This window comes from Hydractinia symbiolongicarpus, chromosome 4, assembly GCF_029227915.1.
Source record: "Hydractinia symbiolongicarpus strain clone_291-10 chromosome 4, HSymV2.1, whole genome shotgun sequence".
NCBI lineage: Eukaryota > Metazoa > Cnidaria > Hydrozoa > Anthoathecata > Hydractiniidae > Hydractinia > Hydractinia symbiolongicarpus.
Window position 1 is genome coordinate 21279197 of NC_079878.1, and position 21467 is coordinate 21300663.

At 33.0% G+C, this 21467-nt stretch overlaps 1 protein-coding gene across 1 annotated transcript; it reads right to left on the reverse strand.

Moving 5' to 3' along the window:
* Positions 1–3150: 3150 nt before the first annotated feature.
* On the reverse strand, positions 3151–21319 carry LOC130641800 (pre-mRNA-splicing factor CWC22 homolog). The gene is made up of 27 exons (XM_057448766.1): positions 21175–21319; positions 14357–14414; positions 13970–14013; positions 13461–13879; positions 12898–12961; positions 12649–12712; positions 12054–12118; positions 10240–10333; positions 10080–10154; positions 9630–9683; positions 8950–9024; positions 8819–8879; positions 8618–8721; positions 8091–8193; positions 7901–7963; positions 7641–7739; positions 7474–7555; positions 7304–7364; positions 6811–6888; positions 6463–6522; positions 6286–6378; positions 5735–5781; positions 5171–5251; positions 4559–4660; positions 4328–4464; positions 3857–3923; positions 3151–3505 (listed from the first exon to the last, which is right to left on the reverse strand). Exons 1-27 carry the CDS (start codon positions 21183–21185, stop codon positions 3337–3339), a joined length of 2430 nt encoding a protein of 809 aa, XP_057304749.1. The 5' UTR covers positions 21186–21319; the 3' UTR covers positions 3151–3336.
* Positions 21320–21467: the final 148 nt, after the last annotated feature.

The following is a 21467-nucleotide window of genomic DNA, read 5'->3' on the forward strand; positions in this document are numbered from 1 at the left end:
CTCGCGTTGCTCTAAATCCAAGTTTGTGTCCCTTATAGAGAGGTTTCGCTGCACTTCTATGTGAAACAAAAGATAATTTTATCTTAAATTTCTCGTGGATAAATTTTCGCGACGAAAGGATAACAGAAAGAGGAAACAAAAAAAAAACTACAGTAAACTATTCGTTTATAACGCCGATAGTCTTTCCAACACGCATAATTTTGTAAAATATTCACGAATGATGAAATTCGGAAAATTTCGCGCGGATTAATTTTCGCAAAAGTTTAAGGTAGTTTTTCTTCTATTATTTTTTAATTCGCCTTGCTCAACCGAAAATAACCTTATTTATTTTCTAAACTCCATGTGGGACAAAATAACGCGGTATTAGTAGTGTAGTAGATGGTGTCGTCTTAGTTTTCAGAAGAGTTGTACAAGTTCGTAAAGTGTAAAAATACGAATGTAAATCATATCTGGCCTAATTGTCGTTAGCAATATGCCCATTGGCTTCTCTGCTAAGGTCTGTGTTAACGATATTGAATTTTTAACTCATCCTCCTGCTTAGCAATAAGCTTTCGTGGATCCTCTACTAAGCTACTACTTTGACTTAGCTAACAGTCAGCATTATTTTCATCGTAATACCATTTCATCGTAATCTTTATTACACAGTAATATCGGTTTTTCTAGACTTTTTCAGAATCGTTGCAATTTTTTACGTCGTTAAAAAAAATATATGTACATAATATAAAATAAACAACCAGCAATTAGAAGGTATTCGCCTTTTTTCTACTGATTTAAGTGCAAGTTTTACTTAGAGATTTGCCATTTCCAGGATAAAAACTCTCCGGTACCTCGCAGCCACATGAGTTTGGTTTCATTTACTTATTTTCCGAAAAGATAGAAACAGCATATTTCTAAGCTTAATGTAAGGCAACTACCTTATCATTTTTACAGCGTGTTAGGGGGTGGGTGTGTAACGGCACACGAATATTACGTAACGAAAATAAATACGATTTTTAAAGTCTCATCGTCCTTGGTATACATACCAATATCGCTAAATTCGTGGTTATGAGTCCTGATTTTAAAGTTGCTGTTTTTGAGTTTTTAAACTGGTACTCGGAGTGCTTATTCAGGCTGGACGTATATTTGGTTATTGAGTGCTTAGTTAAAAATTTGAGAATAAGTATTCTCGCACCCTGAGCTCTTTGAAATAAAGCTTGATTTTCAAAACGAAAGAAATATAAGAAATCGGTAACAAACAAACAAAAGCTCACATCACACAGTCGCGCCTTGCCTGACACCCGTTTTTCAAGAGGTAGAATTGCAAAGTTTAGCTGAAAAAAAGAAAATTAAGTTTGTAATTTTCGTCGGAATTAGTGTACGATAATATATTTTTTTATTTACTTGAAAAGGTTGAAGCAGATCGTTACAAACCTGAATCCATCTCTCTTTTTCTTCTCTTCTTTTTCTTTTCTATAAAATTCTTTCAAAAACCATCTAAACACGCAATAATGATAAACTTTATAAAACTCTTTTCGTTTCTCTCGGTCTAATGATTGTTGTTGTTGATTTCATTCGAATGACATCGAATATTCCCGCCACAAAAGACAAACTTGGACCCAGTGTATAGCCATAGCAGACGAATGATCGTAAAATTAACCTTGTTCCCAGGGCATTGTGCCTTATTGATGAGTTTGATAGCAATGGCGAAAAGGGTCTATCAAAGTGTGGTCACATGATTGCTTATAATTTTTTTAAATTATGTCTAAAATTTGCAAAAAATTAAATCAACTCTGCGCGGAAGTATTTTTGTAAACAAGAAACAATAATGGTGGACGATTTATAGGTCAGCTAAAATTTTGCATCAACGTTGGGAAGGCTCATATGTTGAAAAAAGATAGCATTTTTAGTTTCGGTACACAAATACATCAAGATAGGTAATTGACTACCATATTCGAGGTGTTTGTCCTTCTCCTAGCTGACCGGCCATATTTATATCGATTGTTGTTGAATTTACTATTCTACTTCTTGGGAACACAACCGTAATGTCGCAAGTAAATCTTTGAGTTTGTTTTCATCAAGATCTTGGTTGTGTTGTGTAATACACTGGCTAATTAAATATAAAACATACCTTATAATTTAAAGGAAAAATTCTTGACCTTAAACTTGTTATGGTGTATCTGCACCAATGAGCATAACATATATCCATATAACCTATATACTTGTGAATTTCAGGATGTAGGCCTGGAAGAACCAGCGTTGTGTAGTCGATGTAGCACTTCCGATGGCCTTTTTTCATGTGTCATTTGCGTTTCCCACAAAATGTCTGAAACGTTATTTACAGAAATGCTTTGATTCTCCACACCGCATACTTTAACATGCGCTCAACTCGCTTTCCTCGCTAGCTTAGCGCTGCAAAAAAAATTAGCGAGTTTTTAAAACGGTAACATGCTTAAAAAGCAAGAAAAAAAGAAATTTTAGACAAATCTGTTTGCTGAAATGAAAAAATGCAACTTTTCCATCTTTAATTGAAATTCTAACATATATGTATTCAAAATTGCTGCAACAAAACTGCTGCGCCAAAACAGTCAAAGAAGTGAAAATAGTACAGATGCGGAAATAATAGAGTAAATCCATGATTTTTTTACGCACCCTTTACTGTCAAATGGGCTTCTCTTGCGCTGAACTCTTTCGTGAACTCAGTTGTTTCAAAAGTTGTATTGCTTGAGCTAGAAGAGTTCTGACCGAAGCAATTTCCGCGAGATTCAATTTTCGTAAATTTTGCGATTTCGTAAATCAAAATTCGATTTTTTAGTAAGAATTTAGTTTTGCGAATAGATAGTTTCAATATATATCGGGAGAATTTTTTTTTCACGAAGGGAAAATCAGTCTTAAATATTTTTCTACTAAAATCCATCATTGGTTTAAGGGGCCTTAGGACCTGTGTAGAAATTCACCGACTGTTGACAACACTCTCCATTTCTACGGTTGCAATTTACATGTCAGCGAAAGAAAAAATTATTTCGGTTAAATAACAAATGCATAATATCCTTAAATTTTTGGAAAAACAAGGTTTTAAAAAAAAAAAAATTCAAGAGAATTTAAAAGAAGTTGACAAAAATGTTCGCGAAAATTTTCTTATAAGGAGCGTAATCTTAAAAAAAACAAGAGAGCAAAAGTTAAAAATTAACATATTAAAAGTTAGTTTAATAATACAGTTTGAGTTTGTTTATGTTATTTTCTTCTTTAGGATAGAAGTTTCTTTTCGCGAGCTTTCAGTACACAGTTTGGCTCTCACGCCACATTCTATGTAACAAATTTGCGCACGATCGTGCTTTGTGAAAGAACAAGCTTATGATGTCATCTTTTTCTTCTCTCTTTCGATCTACCATTTTCCCTGTCCTCACGTGATCTTCTTTCATGTGACCTTGTCTCGCCACGTGACCTATCTTTACTTGAGGAATGCTCTCTTTTAGGACTTCTCTTTCGTTTTTCTCGGTTACGTTCTGGTGTTGAGTCACGTCGTCGCCTAAAAAACAAACAACGTGAAGTTTAGCAACAACTGAAGAAGAACGGGATAACCTATAAACATTTATTATATCGTCGCTTGTTGTCTATGGTCAATGATATTCGAATTGCCATTTGTGAAGGCGTTGCAACGTTATACACGTCATATATATTCTTATTTATCACCACAAAAATGACGTTAGAGGCAAGGAAAGGCGCTCTAGGAAAAAATGCTTTATACATTAAAAAAAACATTGTGAAGTGTTATATCCACAGGAATAATTTCACAAATTTTTAAATATAAAAAACAACAACGAAATTTTTCTTCTGACAGTAGATCAAGTAACGAAGACGCGCAAAAAAAAAAGTTTACCTTGTCGGTTGCGTTTTCTCTTTTTTTCGTTGATGAGATTCATCTTCTGATTCTGAATCCGAAGAGTCTAAAAACGTAAAAATAAATAACCTAGATACTAGATTCTTTCTAAGAAAACATTTTGAAACATAAACTAGTATAGCCAACCTATAATTTGAATCACTCTAAACAATTACAAATTTCTCAGTAAATAGGTTTAATGGTAGAACGTGTACAGAATTTCCAAAAAAAAAAAAGACTGCTTTATCAAAGTAGTGAACTTAGCTCTTCATTTAATTATTCATCTTGAAAATGCCAATTTAACAGCACAATAATAGCACAAATATAATTCCAAAAATGATAGACTAAAAAAGTCTGGAAACTTCTTTATTTTACAAGAAAACACTTGCGTAAGAAAATTCAAATTGAATACTATTAGTCAACCACACAAATACTCACACAAGAATCAAAGTAACAATAGTACAGTTGTACCTGAACTCGAACTGGAATCAGAAGAACTACTATCTGATGATGATGATGATGATGACGATTCTTCTGCCGCAGCAGCGACTTGTTGAGCAAGAGCGTTCACTTTAGGCATATTTTTTAAATGCTGTCGTAACTCATCACTGAAATGCAATCGTAATGAAGAGTTAATTTGAGTTAAACTACATGTTGAAGTACCACACGTGAAGAAGAAAAACAACAAGAAATACTACTCACGTTAGACCGCCTAAACCGATTGCTGTGAAGAAGTTAATCGAAAATCGTGTGTCACGCGGATTGTCACGTGGGAAAATACCTTCCAAATAAGGAGCGACAATACTAAAAAGCAAAGACGACATATATACTATGCATTATTTAGTTAGAACTACTAGCTGACAAGATATATTTTAGTATCTTAAAGTCGGTTTCTATCAACATAAAAAATTTTCTGAGCAGCTGTTGTAAACCAGTCACTATAACGATTTTATTGGAAACCCATTGTGTACAATAAGGTGACGCAAGAGATGTTGTAGAGATTTTTCCATTGTTACAACGGTTTCACAACAAATATGCATTTTAATCAACCTTAAAAAACAAGAACTCCAAACAGAAAGAGATATAAACTACCCAATATTTGTTAAATTAAAAACTTTAACATTTGTGCATGCCGCTGAGCGCAAGCATTGCGCTTTTTTAGCAAAACACGAACAAGCTACATAAACATGATATATTTACTGGGTGTGGTACAAGACATATGATGGCCTATGTACCACTGTAAAAAATATCAGACAACTTTTATTAATTTAATATTTCAGCAAAATAAACTTAAAAAAAAACCGATTTACATACGGATCGTTGAGTCGTTTCTTAAATTTCGGAATACCAAGATACTCTGCTAACTCTTGAAACAAAATCTTGATGAAAATTCGACTAAAAAGAAATATTTATTTAATTTGAAAAAATAACAATAACTAGCTTTTGCAATGTAACTGCACCGTAATCTAAAAACTTTAACGTAAATTGTTTACCCTTGGATGCGGATCCAACCAAAAGTCCCCACATTTAAACGAAAACATAATAGTTTAAAAAATAGTTTTTATTCGTTTTTATTTGTTTACTTTTATATCCTATTACATATAAAATTTAAAAATTATCACTTTCGTATTATACCAAAATTATACAGATTTATTAAGCTTACATAATTTATACGAATTCGAAAAATTGTCATGAATTTAAAGGAATCCGGAAAACACTTTTTCAGAAGCTTTTCCGTTTTTTTTATTGTTTTTATGCTAAATCTGGATAAATTTACGTAATCTAGTGTAATTGCAAAACGTATAATTTCTATTTTTACTGGACTCATAAATTTAGATAAATTTACTTTAGTGTAAACGCAGTATTAGTAATGCATACCTTGAACTGGTTGTATCGTCTTCGTTTAGCTTGATACATTCCATTACCTATACCAAGAAATAAAATGTTAATAGAACAAGTAATAACACATGTGTAATAAAAATTCATTTATTACAGAAAGCTTGCGTAACTTGAGTTTAAGCTATAGTTTCATGCAGGTACTATTTTAGTTCAAATCTATTTCATCGCGTATTTACAACTGATAACTATAAGTAACAGCTTTATCGTCCCCAGGGCAGAGCTTTGACAGGTTGGGGAAGCTTTAACTTCTTTGAGGACTCTATTCTTATGGTTGGCTCTTCCATCCCTCCGTCGGTAGCTAAGTTACATTACCCGCTAGAGGTACGTAGCTATATCATTGCTCTAACTTGCTTGCCTGCCACGCACGCCAATTGGCGGTCAGTAGATGCCACCAAATTGTGCTGAAAGCACTAAATCCAAAGGGCGTAGGGTTTGAGACTCGAACCTGCAACCTAATGCTTACAAATCGAATGCTCTACCACGACACTATCTTCGCTTGAGATAAAAACGATAAGAAAAAGAGAACATACTGTCCATGATATAGCATCACTGTGTAGAAGATGTGCGAAGAATTTAGCTGTGTTTCTTAACTTGTTCGTTTCCAGGTGATGACATGACTCATACTACATAAAAAAATATAAATAAAAACTTCAGTTTAAAAACACCTACACTGTATAGAGAAGCTAGAAAAACTGATGACATCATACCTGCTCGGCAAATATAATCACATATTGTTCCATGAATTCTTTTTTCAACAAACAAAACCTCTATTGTGAAGAAATAAATAAAAATAAAAACAAATACTTTTTTTGCTATCTCGCAGAAAAACGTTTTTTTCTTAATTTTTGCCAAAATTTTAGCGTCTGAAGTAATTGTCTTATCTTAAGATAATTGCTTGTTACTGCAGTAGGAAACATTGATATATTGACTAAGAACTAATCGTTGATCCTTATCCAGAGAAACTCCCTACTCTGTCATTTTAACTTTGTTGTAATAGGATTACAAAAGGTTTTACTTAGACATTATTAGAGAATATGCGTTTGTTATTGACATACCTGACCAAGTAAACCAAAAAATTTTTCATATGATCTTTGTTGAGCACAACATTCGACAACCATTGCACAAAATTCATGCTGCAATGAAACAACAAACAAATTATACACCCAAAAGCAGCTCTAACAACAGGCTGAAAAAAATCTATTTTATTTATCAGATTTGCAGATTAATTTTATCATTAATTGACTATTAATCAAGATATTCCAGGTTTTTCACTGTTTTTGTGAGTGTGTTTTCAAAATTTTACATTTATTCATATTTTAAGGTTCACAAATACACAAGAAAAAATACCTAGGTCCAATCAAGAAGAAGGAAAAAATCTAAACTGTAAAACAAGTATTTGGAAAAAATTACATCCACAGTAACAAGAGACAACTTTATCGGAGAAAAAACAGTGAGAAGAAAAATAATCAAATAGATTTGAATTTGCATTGATTTGATTTTTTATTTGGTTACTGTTAACAACTACAATAACAAAAACGAAAAGAATACCTCTTGGCCTGGTTTTATATTCAGTTTCATCATTTTATGCGCACACTCTTCAAAGTCCAAACTAAAGACAATACACACAAAATAAGAAAAATAGTTACTGCCATATATCTGTTGTTTTATTCGTCATTACTGCAAGGCGGTCAATTACCAATAATGTTAAATATGTTCACCTAGATTGAATCGTAAGATAAATTAGTCTTCTTAACGCCACGAGATTTGTTTCTGTCATATCGACAATTTCCATAGTTTCACCTTAAAAATAAACAGTATTAAAAATTGCATCATAAACGGCTTAGCTACTTGTTAAATAATGAGTGAATGAATTATTGTATTTTACCTTCTTTTGTCTCTCCTTCTTCTTCCTCATTTTCCTCTTCATCATCATCATCTTCATCATCTTCATCACCAGAAGAGTCGCTATCCTCACCAAGTATGTCTATAAAAATAAAGTTCAAATTGTTAGCATGCAGTTTCAGCTTAGACTTCATATTTTTACTTATGTTCATTATTTAAATTTTTTTTTCCTATATAAATTCTAAGAAATAAAAAACAGTAAACAAAAAATAGATGAATAATTTCGCAAAATAACAGGCATACCTTTCTTAATTTGATTATACTTTTCTTCATTTTCTGCATAATCAGGGTCAAGCTTGAATACATCTAGAGAAAAATTCTAGTAGTTACAAAGAAGAAAAATCTCATCTCGCAAAGCTGTAACAATCACAAATGCAGGTACAAGTGCAGGTACAAATGCAGGTGCAATTGTAAGTACAAAAAATGTTCTCACTGAGAGTATCTTCTGCTGATCCTGCATCTTCCAATCGTAGCAGATGTGTGATTTGATCGTCTTCTTCCACAAGATCAAGTCCTTCAACTACTGCTGGATAATCCTAAAAAAAATACACGTTTGTCAATGACGCCAAACATCAAAGTCACACTGACAGTAATTTTATTATCATGTGATAACAAGAAAAGATCGATTTATCGTTGCTGCCATAATACTGTCATGATTGAAAACTAATAAAATAGACTATTTATGTGCCTGGAGTAAGCAATCTGCCTCAAATCTGCCTTGAAACATGCAGGTGTATATCTCAAGGCAGATAGATATCTATCTGCCTTGAAATATACACCTGCATGTAGAAAGACATATCTAACACAAATTTTAATAAAAACATTTTGCAACACAAGAGTCAGCAAAAAAATTATGTCAGAAAGGTCAAAATCCATCATCACATGCGTACATCACCAGGTCGAAACAAACATTTTTAGTTAATAACAAGTAATTCGTTAATTCATTGAAATGCAGCATACCTTAAAACCATCCTTACGAATAGCAAACATCACTTCAACCATATACTGGACTCTTTTTTCTGTTGCCGAATCATGAAGAATATTTCTAAGTCTTTCGAAAACAGCTAAAGTAAAATTAATAGAATAAAATAATACATGTAAAGGCAAAACAGACGTTCCAGTGATCAACTTTAAAAAACACAGGTATAACTTAATCCATACCATTTATACCCCTAGCTGATACTTCTGTTAATTTTTGTCCAATATCTTTCAAGAAACTGATCTAAAGAAACGTGAACATTGAAACACAAACATTCTCTCATGGATAGTACATGGGTGTTACTCATACATACTGCTACTTCAACGCTGTCACCAGTTGGATTCTGTAGAAGAAGTGTAAGAATTTCGAGAGAGAGCAGCTCATGTGCCTGGAAGATAAGAAAAGCAAATATGTTTGATAATTGTACAATATTCAAACTGTAATTTTAGAAGATTTTGCCAATTTTCTCACTAAAATGGGCATTACCATACTCTTGGAATTTGTTTTGATTCAAAGATTTTTTTCAACTTTTTCTGTTAAAGAAATATTTCATGTGAAAAAATATGTTATCAAAATATTGACTATTCAACATTTTTGTCCTCTTCTGAATAATTGCATACTTTTAAATAAAATTAAGCACAGGAATGCTGACATCAGCATAAAAATGTCAAATTTAGGCTGTTTTTAACCATTTAACAGACCGTGACTATATGACATATTTTTAACTCTCTTCACTGATGTTCAAGCTCTATCCTGTTATACAAATAGGTTTTTAACAGAGTTTGGAAGTTTTATTTATAAATAAATACGTTAAGTACATAAAGTTGGTCAAATACACAAGGGCCACCTAGTTGGCTTGAAAACCTTATGAATTTATAAATTCTATCTACATTTACGCCTAAAACCCATGAGAATTTTTAGTCTAAGGTATTGCTTTTTCTTCATTTTGCTTCGACTATAAAGCAATTTTACTTTAAAGAAGAAAAGACTTACTACTTGCTGATTGACAAGATGGGCTATGAATTTGACTGAATTGATACAAACATTCTAAAATGTAAAAATTAAACACCATAAATACAAAACTACCAGTATCATTTATACTCAAATAAAGCCCCTTTACTAAAGGGTGACCTTCGAGTAAGTAAATCCATATTAATAACAAATTCTAATGAATGCCTCAAAGGAGCTTCTTCTTTTTTTTTAGTTTGATAAAAAACGTGCTTCCAGAACATGCTCATTTGGGAGGATGATGTTTTTCAATGAAGCAAAACAATACACCTAAATTAGTTTGTATAACAGTTTTTTTTTCTTCAATTTGTGTGAACTATTTTGCCACCCTTTTAATGTATTTGAAATGAGTTGTTTCCATGCACCCACAAGTGCTCCCGCTTAAATGCCAGGGCGGTCACAGCAGCAAATACCAGACCATAATAAGATGCATACCTTGTCATTTCTTTTGAACGATCTTCTGAATTGTATGATTAAACGTCGCAGAATTAACTCACCAACTTTTGGAAACTATAGAGATGTGAGATATTTTTTCTGCAAAAAACAAAACAAAAAAAACTGTAAGCTAGAAACAAAAATCTTTTATTTCACTCACCTTGGTATTAATGATAGAAACCAATGCAGCATAAACATTTGAAAAAGTCGGTGATGCTACTTGTGCACGAATAATTGACTGGGATAATAACCCTCTAAGATTAAGAATACAACGACACTTTTAACTAATAGTAAAATTCATTTTAGTAGGGAGGCTAACAATAACAGAGATATATTTTCATGTCGTCGTAATTGACCGGTACATATACAGAAATCCTTTTTAAAAAATTCATTAAGCTGTTCCTTTCGCTGTGTAGAACCTTAAACTCTGATCAAAATAATGTATAGAAACATGTGATTTCCAAAACAGGTGATTTGGCCTAATATTGCTCTCAGGTGGTTATTTACCCAAGCAAAAAAGGATGTCAGTCATTTCTACTCCTATTTAAGTTTTGTAGCTTTAATGTGCAATATAAAAGCTCCATTAGTTTAATTGACATTGACATTGATGTCAATCTGCTTTATTGAATTGATATCAATCCAGTATGTCTTATTTGAATACATCCCCTTTGCATTAAAGGCGCGTAATCACCCTTATTGAAAAAAATTAACATATACATTTTATTTATTTATTTTAAAGTTCAGACGGAGTTATGACTTTCCTGAAAATATGAGGATGTAAAACGTACTAGAAATGGAGATAATGGTACTTTAATATCTTGAATTTATTGTTGTTTTCTTCCAGCCGCCATATTTAACGATCTTGTTGTTCTCTTATTCTTGTCTAATAAGCAGGCCGTCGCAAAATGTTTGTGTGAAACTGTAGGTGAACAAACGGCCTTAACTTTAAATGAGCTCTGTATATACATCAGTATCACTTTCTTTTTGTTTTTGGACAAATCAAAACAGAAAGAAGAAATCACAGCATTGCCTCGTGGTTATTAATTATGATAATTAATGCTTATCACGCTCTTTATTTTTTATTAGCATGAACGGGATTACTGCATATTATAAGCCAAAATACCCAACCAGGGAGAATGCTCATTGTGATAGTTGAAGATAGTTGAAGCACTATGGAGATAACTAAATTTAGAGCATGAAGGGGGAAATTCTAAAAATTTAGATATTCTAATTGTCTAGACCTGATACTGTCACCATAAGGAAATGACTAACTGTTTGAACAAAGGAAAATAATCAAAAAGTAAGACAGCTAGCGAGGTGAAGCTATCTTCTGAAACAACAACAAGAAGAGGTCGTTGTTGCAAAGAAGTCTGATATCAGTAAGTTTAAACGTTTAAATAATAAAGAGTAACACAGAAACTTCGATTGATTTATCTGATTTTTCATGTTCGGAACTTTGTGGATACATTTATAAAAGCATTACAATGGAAACACAGCTACGGATACTCTCCCTCTCATTTATTATTTTTTCTGTAATGGCATGAATTCAGCAACCATTTGATCGATTTTGTCGTGCGTTTATTATCGCATGATTCGTGCAATGAAATGCAATGGCGGTTCTGTAGGCGAAGAGAAATTTGGGTGAGTTTGTTATTTCTATGAAACATTTGAACATTTTCTGGTTGTCAGTTTTCAATAAAATTTTTGGGATAATGTTTTCTTATGTTATCTTTCAATTTTTACAATAAAAAAGGTACCTCTAAAAAAAGTTGCCTACAGGGTGATTACGAGCCTTTGAAGAAAGACACAGCACATATTATAAAGGATCATTTGCTGAAAAAATATTTCCAGATAGTTTTAAATTGTAAATTAAATTGAAAAAAATAATACAAATATAGAAAATTATAGAAAAAAATGTTTTAAAATATGCTAAAATTGACTAATAAGACAACAAAAAAGAAGATAAATGTGTACCTTCCTCGTACAATATTTTCTTGTAAGAGTTCTTCTACTATATGCCCAATGTTTGACACATTCACCTGAAGAACGCAACAAAAGTAAAACAATACACAAATCAAAATGGTAGCTAAATATTGATCAAGCATTCCATTGCTCGATCACCATCAGCCAGTAATTGAGATTGTAAATTTTATTTTCCTTCCCTGTCTTAAAACTGATCTGTCCTGTCTACTATTAAAATTTAGAATTAACTAAAATGATTTTTTTGTAAACACGTACAAAGCTAATAGCGCATGTGCAGTTAGCACAATTCTGATTAAAAACATCATGTAAACACATTGCTATTTAACTACAGTTCGAAATTTCATGCAGAGTACTCAGTTTTTTATATTATGTCATTTGGTCATAAGATACAAGTGCAACAACAGCACTGACATTAAATTAATGCATTCAGCCTGTTGTCTCAGCATTAATACAATGTTTAGTTAATAAGAATATGCTCGTCTCGCACACATGCAGCCACACAAAGAGAGAAAAAATTTAAGGGTTTATTCTTGTTTACTTCACTGTTTAAAGTGGCGTTTTCTTAGGACAATAGAAAACAAATTACCTTGTTCACTAAACCGTTTATACTCTTTTTTAAAGCTTCCCAAGCCATTCTTTGATAAGCAAAACTAAAATAAAGATATTTTACTAAGGACCAGGAAGTGTAGCCAGAAAAAACATTAAGTTTTCTTGTTTTGAAGAATTTAAGCCTCACACTTCATCACTCAAACTTCACTTTTTTTTCCTTATAAAATTTTCTCCCTGTTAAAATTGATAATTCTAAATCAATGGTCATTTAAAAAGATCAACAAACCTGGTCTTGTCTGTCAGACCTTCAGCCAACATTTTAAGTTTTGCTGGTGGTATATAAGCACCTCCTAATAAAGACAAGAAAAGTAGCAAGCCTTAACTAAGCTAGAAGTCAGTATTTATACACCAAAAATACTGTCAACTACTTCAAGTTGTAATGTCATCAACTACATGTAGACTATTTTCCTTTTTTATTATTCAAGAATAGTTTTTCACAAATCAAAGATAACAAAAAAAAAATGATGCCTTATTGTGCCAATACAAGGTATAAATACACTAGGCGTAAGTTCAAAATTATTGAACTACATCTTCAAGGCTAAAGAAAAATGCAATGATTGATGAAAAAAACCGTCTACTTTATTGTCAGAATTTTTTGTTGAAAGAAAAGTTTTTATTTAAAGAAAAGTTTTGCTGAAAGAAAAGTTCCGTTGGAAAAAGATTGTTGCTGCTTGCAAAAAAACCCCCAAATGTTTTTACCTAATTTTCCCTCAAAAATTTCGCACAATAAAATACTACAGAACTAACTAAACCCAATATTAATTTTAAAATTAAGGATACTATTCAAACCTGTTTTTGTGAAAATGTCTTCAATGGTTTTCTTCTTTCTCTCTTGTTTTACTTCTTTTGTGTCGTTCTGATCTTTATTTTTTACTTCCTCATCTTCGTCAGATTTTTCACCTCTTCTTTTTCTTCTTCGTTTATAATTCTCAGAACGTTCAAACTCTACATCATCTTCAGAAGCAGGGCGATCTAGGTCTTGATATTTGTAAGACCTTGACCTTATATTGTCATTTTTATTATACTTGCTGTATCTTTTACTTCGTCTATTTAAATCGCTATTTTCATTATCACTATAGGAATCACTTCTACGGGAATATTTCTGTCTTGGTGATTGATCTCGATCATATTTCTTTTTTAAGGATCCTGTATCCTTGCGTTTTCGCCAATTACGTTCACTATTTTCTTTATTATTATCACTCTCATCACTATAAACAAAACGAAGAATTACAATACAAGCGCAGTATCAACACAGGATGACACTATTATGGAAATATTAAAACCAAACAATACCACACCTTAACCTTGAAATATCAACATATTCTTCAATAGGCTCTGTTGCCTAGAAGTTAAAAAACATAATACTTTATATTACTTTACAAACTTTTGCTATAAGAGAAAGTACTACTGCAGCCCTTCTAATTCAAGTTGGCACTCAGCAATTACTGAGGCAAAAACAGCATGTTAAAAAAATTCTTGATTCACCATGATTTGGATGCAACTTAAACTTTCAAAAAATTTGCTCATATTTTCTCTCCTAATTTAAATGTAGTTCCTATATATGGCAATGTGTGATCACAAAAAAAAAATTAAAAATTGCTAAAGCAAATGAAATGTCACTTCAGCAATTTTTTGCTAACAGGAAATAAATTCAATTAGATGGGGTGTACTTTAATTTTTCAAACCTTAATCACACTTTTCAGATGACTTTTCCCTTCAGATGAATCCACACTGCCACTTTCACTAAAAGAAATAAACATTATATCTTTTAAAAACAAAGTATGAATAACAACATGTCCTGTGTATACTTTTTTTTCATTGGTTGACAAATTATTCGGCCCTGAAATATTAAGATGCATGCAATGCTGTTTGTAATTCAAAGGCAATGGATGGTTATGATGGATGAATCTGAGGAATCTTCGGATAGTGACGGGACCATCTACCTCTCTGATTCTGATTCCGAAGGGAGCAGCACGGATGGAGTGCATTTCTCTGTTATTTTTTGTAAAGGCTTTCATTAAAAAAACTATTCATTTTATTTCCAGAAACTTGATTACCAGGCCTCCCTTGTTAAATGAATCTATATTATAATAACCGTATACGTCTGTCCGTCTGTCACGCAAAATGGTAGCTTAGCTGCTTAAGTAGCAAGACGCACGCAATGCAGTATAAAAGGACGGCGAACCCGTGGATTTTTCCATGGGCTAACGGCTAGTAAAATATATTACACCATTACGATCAAGAGATTAACACCTTTTATCTATATTTAAATCATGTATTTCTTCGCACATACAGATTGACTTCAGAACCCTATATTGTTAATCATTTCCTATTTTGTTGTTTCTGCTGCACTCACTAAGTTCAACTGAAAAGTTAAACACAGAAGTTACTTTGGTCATGTTACGCCACTATTACTAATCTAAAGTAGATTGAGATATCTTTGAATACGAAAAAGGATGACCCCCCTGTTCTATTGAATACAAAAGTGAAGCAGTAGTTCATAATACCATTACATCGAGTATTTTAAAACAGGGTATATATTTCTTTGAAAACAAATGGTTTATCATGCTGTATACAACACTAAAAAAAATCGCATTTCGTAAGATTTTAGGCAGGCGTGCGGTAGATCATACCTCATACATTCTGCGCGTGCGATGCGCATGCTATCAAAAAAAAATTTTTTACAAAAACATTTCCTTTACCCCTGTACACCGCACAGGGGCTGCTGTTTTAGCGTAAGGAACAAACAAAGTGCAAGTTCCAACAATGTACGGTAAGGAATTTCAACCCATATACGAAGAAGTCGTAAGCAGACTCGTTAATTAAACTTTGTTAATAATAATATTTAATAAACCTTATGTTTGATGAATCAGAAAAATTATTATCTAAAAGAATAATTCGTTATTAAAGAAGTTTTTTTTCTTATTAGTTATATTATCTTTTAGTTATTTCAACTTAAATAATGCTGAATTTCTTTTAAATTCTCTAAAAGGTGACCTTACAAAGATTAAAATATTGTTGCATTTTTTTATAAAATCAATTAAAATATTAGAAAAAATAAAAATAAAACAAAACAACCTTTTACTGTTAAAATCTCTCACCTGGTATTTTGTTACCACATTTGTACCGTTTATAACGCTAACGCAGCTGTGTTCGCATTTCCTTTTAATCGAGAAGTAATTTCCGTTTTTAACTTTACACCAAACATAGTTCACCAATACCTTTCCATCTTTTTCCTCTGTCTTCCCACCAAGAATATCTGATTTACCCCAACTTTCAAAAGTTTTTAATTCAACTTTATTTCCTTTCGTTCTTTTTTTCAGACATTTTTTAAAAAAAATTTATAGCGCTGATATAATCTCCCCATTAAGGCCACACACTAGGTCGTTAGCAACCTATATCTGTTCTGCATAATACCCCTTGGTCGGCAAAAAGAAAGAATGAAAGCAAATGGTAGCAATTAAATTCACATTATCAACATTTGGTAAAGACTGCTCACATGCGATCTATTGTTAGTTCAGTAAAAGAATGATCGTTTATTTTTAGAGTTCAGTAAAAGAATGATCGTTTACTTTTAAGGCTTATTTAATAAATTTTCTTTGTTATAAATACAATAATTTTTAATTACAGCAACATTTTGCGCGTGCGATGAATCGCACGCCTAAACAAATCTGCATGTGTGTGGGGGCGTGCGATCGCACGCCTCTCACGAAATGGCCTGTTAAGATCACCAAAATGCATACAGTTTGAAATTTGTCTTCGTTCAGCCAATGGTTATGTTTCTGTAAAGCATAATACACCTTTACGATAATTCAATTGTACATGTTTTCCAACGACTCTTTCACATATCAGAAGAAATATTTGTTAGAGATTAAAGCTTTAAGCTTTAAATTTAAAGCTTTTCTACAGTTTTTAACTTCCTTCGTATCATTTTCTTTCAAATTTTCAGGAAACGTTAATAATAATGAGATCAACTTATGTGTATTTTTCATTAAAAACAAAACACACAAGAAAAGTTATCATGAAAGAACGTGTTTTCTCCTTATAAAAGTGTGATGTTTACCTCTATCGGATGAGCTTGTTCTGCCTGGATAATAAACACTACCCTGAATATGTAAGGCAGCTTGCCCCAGTTAAAAACAGGGCAGAAAATAAGAGTGTGGGCCCTACTAATTGGGTCTGCATAGCTCAAAATGAGCATTAAATACTCTAGGACTCTCCATCTAAGCCATGTCCCCTCCTGGAAATAATAGACAGGGTATATCCCTCGATATTTGTGAGGGTAGCCATGTAAAATATGCACATCTATCTATCTATCTATCTAACATAATCAGAAAAGGCCATCTTATTATGTATGGCAGTTAAAAATATTACTTTGCACTTATAAAAGGAACATAATCATGGCAGGCCAGTTATATAGGACAATCTAATATCAGTTGTGGCATAAAAAAAACATGATTGGGGCAGGCAGACTTAACACATACTATTTGAGACTTACAGAACTAACATAACCGGGGTGGGCCGGCTATGTACAACATTTTTATATTATTTCTCACTTACTATAGGCTTTTATATTAGGATTCGTGACAAGCAAAAAGCCCTGGTGACAAAGTTGTTGTTGTATGAAACAAAATTTCGTAGAACTAAATTTTAGGATTCGCCAGTTTACTAACTTTTCACTGAACTTAATCGATGGAGTGTTAGTTTTCCTAAATTATATATTGTAAATTAGACTTTAATATTCAAATTAAATTCTAATAAATACTGCTCCTAATGCTAATTAGAGGAGTAGTATTTGGGTGTTATAATAATAATAATAATAATAAATATTTAAAGTGGCTAGCCCAGAAAATCACAAAAAACCTATAGTTAGTGGATTGTTTCCACTGGGGGCCACTAGAACAAAAAAGAAACAAAAAATGATAAACCTTAGACTGCCTCAGCTCAATCAAACATAGTAACATTTATAATCTGTGAAAATTTAAAAGAAAAAGAATAAAAAACAAAAATTAAAAAATTAAAAAGTGATCTCCATTAGAATTTGCCAAATACATTAGAGATGGAAGTCTTAAACGAAAGCAGACTTCCATTACAGGTCACTTGGTCTGGAAGATTATTCCACACTTTTGCAGCTCTAAATGGGAAGGCTTTTTTGCCAAATTCCGTGTTGACCAAGGGAAGTGTGAACCTGTTTTTTGAAGCTCCTCTTGTTTGATGATTATGACAGTTTTTTGTCAAAAGGAATTTTGAGCGCATGTAATCAGGAGCAATGTGATTCATGGCTTTGAAAACTAATATGGCATCGTTTTTGATGAGTAAATTATTCATTGAATATTCCCTCTCTTTCCCAAGAAAGGTACGGACACATTTTAATCGTTTTTCTAGTTTTCCCAATCTACCTTGGGTGGCACAAGCCCATGCCGAGGAGCAGTAGTTGAAATATGGCATGACAAGTGCATTAATTAAAAGGTTTTTTGTGTGAGGTGTTAAACAGGATGCAATGGTTCTAATTTTAGAATATTTAATTAGTATTTTTCTATTTATGTCATTAATGTGCTTTTCCCATTGCATTTTTTGATCAAATGTTACCCCAAGATATTTAACTTTTTCGCTCCTCTTCAAAGGAATACCCATATAGTTGATAGTTTTGTTCTCAACTTTTTTTAACTGGCTGTGGTTGCCGAAAAAGATTGTTTCAGTTTTGTCCGTATTAATAGTCATTTTGTTATTATTCAGCCAGAGATCGACTTGCGAAAGTTCTAACTCGACCTGGGAGACAAGGGTATCCAAGTTTTTATGAGACGAAATAATTATTGTATCATCCGCATATAGATGGTGGTAGTTTGAATTGATGACAGATTTTAAGTCATCAATATACAAAAGAAAGAGCAGGGGCCCCAACACAGATCCCTGCGGCACCCCAAAAGCGTCTTCATGAAGCAGATCTGATCCTGTGACGTTTACAAGAGTCAGCTGCATTCGGTCCGTTAAGTAGGACTCAAACCAGTCAAAGGCAGCATCTCTGATGCCAAAACACCATAGTTTTTTTAACAAAATTTTATGATCAACAGTGTCAAAAGCTTTTTTAAGGTCAATGAGCACAGCACAAACAAAGTTATGTTGGTCGAGCTCAGTAAGAATAAAATCAGAGACATCGACTACTGCAGTTTCTGTGGAAAAGAGTTTTCGAAATCCGGACTGTCTGTCATTCAGGAAGTTGTGCTCAGAAATAAAATGAGACATTTGCTCATGCACTAACTTTTCAAAAATTTTCATAGGAATTGGCAAAATGGAGATAGGCCGATAATTAGTAGGATCTGTTTTATTGCCACTTTTAAAAATAGGCGAGACCCTTTTAGTCTTCCAACATTTAGGTACATAAACAGTAAATAAAGATTTGTTGAAAAGACTTGATAAATAAATACTTAAAACTGACGAACCTGCTTTTAGCAGTCGTGAACCAATTCCGTCCAAGCCTGTAGCTTTATTAAGTTTTAGTGATCTAATTATTTTTTCGACACTTTTGGTCTCAATACGAGCCCACCGAAAATCGTGTCCGCTAACAGGTGGATTACCATTAGTAGTGTCAGAAGAAAATTTAGAGGCTAGTTTGGCACCAACACTGACAAAAAATGAATTGAATGTGTTGGAAATTTCTTTTGGGTGAGAAGTTTCTGTACCATCGTTTTGGACTACTCGTTTTATCGAGGTAGTATTGCCTGACTTATCAGGAACCAGTTTTTTTAGGGTTTTCCAAAGTTGTTTTGGCCGTTTTTCTGCAAAACGTCATTATAGTACTCGTTTTTGAGTCGATTTTTGAGACCTATTACCTGGTTCCTTTTTTGTTTGAAAGCTTCCCAGTCTATGATGGATTTTGTTTTTGATGCTTTCCGTTTCAAGAAGTCTCTTTCTTTGATGGCTATTATTAATTCATCAGTGACCCATGCCTCAACACGGCCAGAAAATCTATGTGTTTTGAAAGGGGCATGTTTGTCAGCCACTGTTTTAACATTTTCATTCAGTTTCTCACATGCTTTATCAAGGTCATCATAATTATTAAAATATGACCAGTCTAAATTCCTGAGATCCTTCAGAAAAGCCTCTTCACTGAAGTTCTTGTAGCTACGAACCTTGCATGTTTTAGGTTCAAATTTTGGCCTTTTGAATTTTCTGATCACATAAACTAAATTGTGATCACTGATGCCTAAATCCATGACACCAGTTTTAGAAATACAAGAACTGTTAGAAAGTATCAAGTCTATAAGAGTGCTACTATTTTCAGTAACACGAGTTGGCTCCGTAATATGTTGTTTTAGGAAAAGAGTGGAGCATAATTCCTTTATTTTGGAGGAAAGAGCATATTTTGAAAGCATGTTACAGTTAAAATCTCCCAAGATAAAAACTTCTTTTTCTTTTGGGAGCTTGTTAAAACACTGTTTAAAATGAGTACACAGGTTTTCGGTACTCTGCAAATCACTACCTCCTGGTGGCCTGTAAACCCCACACACGTAAATAGGTTTAGTTTTTTTCAGGCACACTTTCACCCATAGTGATTCAACATTTTCGAAGTAGAGGTGTTTCAAAAGGTGGCTATCCAAGTTTTCATTAACAAAAATTAGAACACCCCCACCTCGTCTATTCCGATCATTCCTATAACAAACATAGCCATCAATTTTAACGTCATTGTCAGTGATGGTGTCATCAATTTTGGTTTCACAGATGGAGAATACATCAAGTTTTATTTGATGTAGCAGAAGTTTAACATAGTCTAGTTTGGATGACAGACCATTAATGTTGAGATGGGCCATTTTTAAGCCCTTCCCATTTCTGATTGCCTCAAAATCAAAGTTTTCATCAATAGTAATATTGATGTTGTCCGGAATTTCGTCACCAAATGACTCCTCATTAGCAAAGGGCAAATTACGAGAAAGACAGGGACTGCAAACGAAAAACAGTTTATCTTCAGGAGTCTTCATAAATTGTTGATGTTTTTTATCAGAAATACGCTCACATTTTTTATGAGCCCATAATCCACACTTGTCACAAGAAAGTGCTTTGTGTGTTTTTGCCACAGGTTTTAAGCATGAAGAACAGGGATACTTAACAGGACCTGGGTTGAGGCAGATGTCCCCTGACAAGAGGATTAAAAAATAGAAATACTTGTGCCTGCTTGGCTTAAGTTTTGATAAAGCCATTAATTTTAATTGGAGAGTGAGCTGGCTTTCAGAAACTCTATTGCAGGCATCAAGTGAAGCGATAGAAAAGAAACTCCTATCTAGTCGACTCATTTCGTTGTTGTTGGGTGAGCTACTTTTGAACGAAGGTTTTGTATGTTTGTTTTGTTTTGTTTCAAGTATGTTTGTTTTGTTAGCTGGCAGTTTTTTAACAGTGTGTTCAGTTTGTCAGTGTCTGCCAAACCAAATTGTAGGATTAATTCTATTTTCAGCTACATCTATGGATTTCTACTTATTCAAGTCATTTTTCATTCAAAAAAGAAAATTACCTGGAAGGCATTGTCTTTTATAAATCTTGCTAGATAATGTCAGCGTGAAGGCAAAACGTTTTGTTCTTCGTTCGCTTCTGTTCTGTTTTTATGTGACTGTTACTTCAGGTATAGTATCATGAACAAGTCCATAAAAAGCATCCTCGTTCCCAGGGTAGTGTCGAGAAGCGGCTGCTTTACACGAATGAGGAGCCAGGTGTGCGATTCCCGCTCATCACTTCTCGACACGAATATGATAAATTGCTGAAAGATTGCCTAGCAAGCAGAAAATTGAAAAGTTACCAGTGTTTCGC